Below are 6,822 nucleotides of genomic sequence, written 5' to 3'. Positions count from 1 at the left end.
TTTTGTAAAAAATTTATCAAAGTAGTTGGAATGGTACCTTCCTATAAAACTTGCAGGCAAGAATTTTTTTTTTTTTAAACTTTTGCAAATAGTCATAATCCTAGATTTCAATCAGCTTCCAACATTTCATTGCTTTTTCAGTGTTATGAAATAATGCCCCCCTTCCCTGCTGTTTTTTCTTTTTAAGTGGACTTTAGTAAAGGAGATTAGGTTCATAGCAAATTAAGCAGGATGTACAGAGGGTTCCCATGTACTCTTGTCCCCACACAACACAACTTCCCTCGCTATCAACATCTTACACCAAAATGATACTTTTGTTACAATCAGTGAACCTACATTGAGACGACATAATCACCAAAAGTCCATCGATTACACTAAGGTTCACTCTTGATGTTGTATGGTGTATGGGTTTGACAAATGAACCCATTATAGTATCTTGCAGAATAGTCTTACTGCTTTAAAAATCCATTGAAGTTTCCTCCGTGTCTTTTCATGGCTTGATAGCTCATTTCTTTTTAGCAATGAAAAATGTTCTCTTGTTGGGTAAACCACAGTTTTCTTATCCATTAACCTACTAATGGATATTTTGGTTGCTTGAAAGTTTTGGCAATTATTGATGAGGCTACCAACAATATCAATGTGCTGATTTTCTTGTGGACCTGTTTTCAACTCCCTTGGGCAAATACCAAAGAGTGTGATTGCTGAATCATATGGTAAGAGTATGTTTAATTTTGTAAGAAATTGCCAAACTCTCTTTCAAGGTATATGTACTAATTTGCATTTATATCAGAAATGAATAAAAGTCCCTGTGGCCCCACATCCTTGCCAGCATTTGGTATTATATTTTGAATTTTTACCTTTATAATAGGTATGTAATAGTATCTCATTATTTGCAGTTCCCTGGTAACATAATAATGTTGAGCATCTTTTCATATGCTTATTTGCCATCTGTGTGTCTTTGATGAGGTGTGTATCCAGATGTTTTCGTCTATTTTGTAATCAGGTTGTTTATTTTGTTGTTGATGTTTAAGAGTTCTTTATATATTTTGGATAAAGTCCTTTTGCAGATATTTTCTTCTTATCTGTGCCTTGGCTTCTCATTCTTTTCATCTTCTGTTCTTTTAATGTGAAGGATTTTTCACCAGTCTCACTTCCTCCAGGATATCTTCATCTTTGTCACAACCACTTTCCTCATCTATGTCAGTAAGTTTGCCTTACCAAGTTCTTCAGACTGCGTGTGAAGACCATCTTTCCATTTATGTTCAGTTTGAGTTTCACTCCAGCATTACCACTTTTCTTTACTGCACTTTCATCTTTGTTGGTGAGTTCTCTTTGTCTTTTTTTTTTTAAAATACTTTAATTTTATTGGAGTAGAATGGATTTACAATGTTGTTTCACCTGTACATCTAAGTGATTCAGTTATACATTCATATATTTTTTAGATTCTTTGGTCATATAAGTAATTACAGTGCTGAGTAGAGTTCCGTGTGCTATACAGTAGGGGATCCTTGTTGGTTATCGGTCATATACAGTAGTATATGTATGTTCATCCCAAACTCCTAGTTTATTCCCCACTACACACACTTTCATTTTTGGTAACCATAAATTTGTTTTCAATATCTAAGTCTGTTTCTGTTTTGTAAATAAATTCATTTGTATCCTTTTCAGATCCCACATATAAGTGATAATCATGATTTTTTCTGGCTCACTTAACGTGGCGTGGTAATGTCTAGGTCCATCCATGTTGCTGCAAATGGCATTATTTCATTCTGTTGATGGCTGAATAGTATTCTATTATATATATGTTCCACCTCCTAGCCCTCCTCTGTTGATGGACATTTAGGTTGCTTTGATGCCCTGGCTATTGTAAATAGTGCTGTGATGAACATCAGGATGTGTGTATCTTTTCAGGTTATTGTTTTCTCTGGAAATATGCCCAGGTATATAATTGCTGGATCATATGATAATTCTGGTTTTAGTTTTTAAGGAACTTGCATACTGTTCTCCATAGTGATTATAACAGTTTACATCCCCACCAACAGTGTAAGAGGGTTCTCCTTTCTCCATACCCTTTCCAGTATTTATTATTTATAGACTTGCTTTTTGATGATGGCCATTTTGATTACTGTGAGGTGATACCCCATCGAAGCAACAGCTTTGATTCGCATTTCTCTGATAATTAGTGATGGTGAGCATCTTTTCATGTGTTTTTTGGCCATTTTGTGTTTTCTTTGGAGAAATGTCTCTTTAGATTTTTTGCCCATTTTTTGATTGTCAGTTTTTTGACAGAGTTGCATGACCTTTTTGTATATTTTGAAGGTTTAATCCCTTATCTGTCACTTCATTTGCAAGTATTTTCTCCTGAGGGTTGTCTTTTCATTTTGTTAATGGTTTCCTTTGCTGTGGGTGAGTTCCTCTTTTCAATTATCCATTTTTGTAAAATGTCAAGTGGGTTTATCACTGAGAAGCAAGCAGGCAGCACAGCTACACGCGTTGCTGTCTGTGCGTGAATGACAGATGTGCAGTGACCAGTCTCCAGCAGACTCAAAGAAGTGGCGTGATTGGTCATACATCCGTCTGTTAATTTACGTAGTGACTTGTGGGCTGAAGCGCTAGCAGCAAACTTTATACTTTATGCAATTACTCATTAATACACCATGGAAACTGAAATCCAAACCATTTCTTTTTTTGGAAAGTATGTAACTAAACCATAGACTGAAATTCATGCATGTCAGAACTAGTGCAAAGCATGGCCTGCCTGTATTGTAAACTATTTTCCCTGCTTATAGATAATGTGAAGCTCTTCTGGAGAAAAAAAGATACTGGAAACAAAAGTCTTTTTTTTTTAATCCCCTTTCCTCCTCTTTTTTCTTTTAATGAGCAGAATATGACAGGAGTGAAAGTGTTGACGGAGTTGAGGGGATGGTGTATGCACATTATGCAGCATGTTGATATAGCTTCTTATCTGATGAGAGTGATGCTGTGAAGAAGAATAAAGGTTGGAGGCGGCCGGCATTACCTAGAGTTTGGTCTGGGGCCTTCGCAGTATCCAGTCAGCGATGGCAGGAATGCTTTGGACTTTCTTGCGTAATGTCACCAGCCTGGGGTGGATGTCCAGCAAATCAGATTTAAAGACCAAAAGTGTGGTACTGCAAATTTCCCAGTAGAAGTCTGCCCAAGTTACCTAGTTTAAAGGAAACAAATTTTCATTGGAATATAAAAGGCCTAATTTCTTAATGTAAAAAAAAAAGTTGTTTTTTAATTCAGAATAGTCTGTAATTACAAAAGCAGAATGTGTATATGATAGAAAATTATAGATAACACCATACTCCCAAGCCCAGAGGTTACTCATATTAACACTTTAGCATAAGGTGGTTTTTCTGTGCATGTGTGTGTGTTTTTACTAAAATGAGATATTACAGTACATACTCTTTTGTAACTTGATTCAATCTCCACCTTTCTGTAACAATACATTTTTATGTTATCTAATACCCTGTCAGTGCTTTTCCATCTGTTTCTCAAATGTCTTTCATAGGACAAACCAGTATCCATTCTGGGACCATGCGTTTCACTTGGTTATATCCTTTAACTCTCAATTCAGAACAGTACCCCCCTTTTTTATTCCATATCATTGAATTATTGAAGATTCTGCACTAGTTCTGCACAATGTCCTGCCTTCGGGATTTTTATAATTATTTCATGTTTACCTTGTTCCTTTATATGGCAGAGTAAAAAGGAGTACAGTACAAGTTATCTTTAGACAGTACATGGCTTTAAATTAAATACTTTGGCTAATATAACATTATATTGGATCACATCAGAAGACATAATATATGTCTGACCATTACTATAACTGGCCACTGTACAGTAGGATGATGACAGCCTAGCCCTACTCTTGTATACCTTTTTTGTTTATTTGTTTGTTTTGATTTATACACTTGTTTTGTTCCTTTATGACTAGAAACTAATCTGGATCATGTTACTTTGGCTCCATATAAATGTCATCCAAGAGCGAAGTTTAAATATGGACTGTTCTTAGTTTTGCTTTTTTGTGGGATTTAACGGTTCAGGTTGCTAGTGTTTTATGAACTTGCTCACTAAACATCTGTCAACATTCATAGGACAGTTTATTGGTTAGAGGATTCAGAATTCAGTCAACAAATATTTATGAAGTACCTATTATGTGCCCTGTACAGGTTAAGTGCTGGGATTGACTAGAGAGCAAGATGTGATGCAAGACCCTTCTCTGATGAAGTTCCCACTTTAGAAGCAGGAAGACAATCAGACATGGAAAGTGTGGTGCAGGGGATCGGTCAAGGTGGTGGAGTAGAAAGCTCACCTCCCTGATCTCACCTTCTCTTACAAGTGCACCAAAAATCACAAGTGTCTGCAGAAGAACCATTGATGAAAAAGACCAGAATCTACCAGAAAAAATCTACAACTAAACACATAAAGAAGGAACTACAGTGAGACAAGTAGGAGGGGCAGATTCATAATATAATTAATCCAGTCCTTTATCCTGCTGGGGACAATTGACAAATTAGAGAATAAACATGCTGCAGAGGTTCTCCCACAGGAGTGACTTCTGAGCCCCAAGTCAGGGCCCCTAGCCCAGGGGTCCAGCACCAGGAAGACAAGACCCCAGAGTTATTTGGCTTTGAAGACCAGCAGGGTTTGATTTTGGAAGTTTTCAAACAACTGGGGGAAATAGAAACTTTACTCTTAAGGGGGCACACAAGATCTCACACCAGGATCCAGGGCAAAATCAGCACTTTGATAGGCCAGGTCTATCTACTGGTCTTGAAAAGTCTTCCAGAGAGGCAAGAGGGAAGCTGTGGCTCATGCTTGTCCTCTGTGTTCATACTAGGAACAGAGAAACTGGCAGTAGCCATATATGTGAGCTTTCTACCACATGGACACTGGTAGAAAGTGTTCCCTACTCCTACTCTTACATCTCGGAGAGGGCATTAAGATGTACAGACCATTATGTGTAAAATAAGCTATAAAGAAATATTGTACAACACGGAATATAACCAATATTATATACTATTTATAAATAGAGTGTAAGTTTTAAATTGTGAACCACTATGTTGTATACCAGTAACATAATGTTGCACATCAACTGTACTTCAATTAAACAAAAACCAAAATCCACGTGAAGTGATAAGGGTGATGAAGACAGAGTGATGAGAGGTTCTCAGGTGGTTAGAGAAGTCCTTTAAGAGATGCCATTTAAGCTAAGGCTTGAATCATAAAAAGATCCAGACGTGCAGTGATTTGGGAATTAAACATTTCAGGCAGAAGGAAGAGTGAGTGTAAAGGCTTGAGTATGACTTGTATTTAAGGGAAAAACAAAACACCAGAGTGTTTGGAACATTTGGAGGAAGGGAGAAAGTGCTGAGAAATGGATAGGAGATAGATTACAAAGAAATTTTAATATAAAGCAGAAGAAAAAATATTTTTAATCATTAGAAATTGTTCAGTCAATAGGGCAGAGAAAGGAACAAAAGACGTGGCAAGTTTGCTTCTCTGTCTCTTCAGGACTCAGCAGATAGTGACAAGAGTAAGTCCCGAAGTGTGGCCAAAAGCAGTATCTTCTCTCCTAGAATGGTGTCTCGTTGAAGGCAGGCGCCCCAACTTAACACAGCTTCTCAATCAGATTTAGATTTGAACTTTTTATTGGCAAGACTACTTCATAGGTGATGGTGTGCTCCTCTATTAGCAGGTTCATAATATCTGGTTCTCTCCCTTTTGTGATATTAACAATTGTTAATAGTCAGTGCTTAGATCCATTGATTCTTCATGGGTTGGAAGATAGTGATGGTTTATTTTAATCTCTCCGTACTTACTAACTAAAAAACTTAAGACAAACTTCATCCCATCTTTTTTTTTTTTAATCTTGAGGTTTAATTGGCATAAGAATGGCAAGATAAATGCTTTCTTCAACCCACACACACACACAAACACACTTTTTGTTTTTCAGTTTTCTAAATATAGACAGTCTGTCTCTGGCTTACAGTGGTTCAGCTTTACAATTTTTTGACTATCTGATCAGATCAGATGAGTCGCTCAGTCGTGTCCGACTCTTTGCGACCCCATGAATCGCAGCACGCCAGGCCTCCCTATCCATCACCAACTCCCGGAGTTCACTCAGACTCACGTCCATCGAGTCAGTGATGCCATCCAGCCATCTCATCCTCTGTCATCCCCTTCTCTTCCTGCCCCCAATCCCTCCCAGCATCAGAGTCTTTTCCAATGAGTCAACTCTTCGCATGAGGTGGCCAAAGTACTGGAGTTTCAGCTTTAGCATCATTTCCTTCCAAAGAAATCCCAGGGCTGATCTCCTTCAGTGCAAAAATGATACATATTCTGTAGAAACCACACTCTGAATTTTGATCTTTTCCCAGGCTAGTGATACGCTGCGTAGAACTCTCCTGTGATGCTGGGCCGTGGCAGTGAACTATGATCAGGAGGGTAAACAACTGATACACTTAACAACCATTCTGTACCCATACAACCATTCTGTTTTTCACTTCTACTACAGTGTTCAATACTTATATGAGACATTCAGCACTTTATTATAAAGGTTTTGTGTTAGACAGTTTTGCTCATCTTTGGCCAGTGAGAGTGTCTACAAGTTGACTTCTAGGTCCTTTTGACACAACTCCAATTTTCGGGTTTTTTTTTTTTTTTTTTAATAATGAATTTGGTTCTGGTATAACAAAGTATTCCCAGCTCATGTTTTACATTTCCTGTCCCAAACTGAGAATGAGCTGTTTCTCCAAGAAACAGTTACTTTTAGAATTTGGAGACAAGGATCTG

At 37.5% G+C, this 6,822-nt stretch overlaps 1 protein-coding gene across 3 annotated transcripts in view; it reads right to left on the bottom strand.

Moving 5' to 3' along the window:
- Positions 1-2,265: 2,265 nt before the first annotated feature.
- The window catches only part of HPGDS (hematopoietic prostaglandin D synthase), a 29,804-nt gene continuing 25,247 nt past the window's right edge, over positions 2,266-6,822 (bottom strand). For 2 of the 3 annotated variants that reach the window (XM_010848343.1, XM_010848345.1), the window contains one exon: positions 2,266-3,184. In XM_010848343.1, coding sequence (XP_010846645.1) covers positions 3,020-3,184 — 165 coding nt within the window. In that variant the 3' untranslated portion in view covers positions 2,266-3,019. Of the gene's footprint in view, positions 3,185-6,330; positions 6,461-6,822 lie in introns of those variants that run through there. The other variant, XM_010848344.1, reaches the window with a different exon arrangement.

The sequence above is a fragment of the Bison bison genome, unplaced genomic scaffold (genome assembly GCF_000754665.1).
Source record: "Bison bison bison isolate TAMUID 2011002044 unplaced genomic scaffold, Bison_UMD1.0 scf7180017864263, whole genome shotgun sequence".
In the NCBI taxonomy this organism is placed as follows: Eukaryota; Metazoa; Chordata; class Mammalia; order Artiodactyla; family Bovidae; genus Bison; species Bison bison.
The sequence above is the reverse complement of the archived record's forward strand: the minus strand, read 5'-3'. Positions and strand labels throughout refer to the sequence as shown.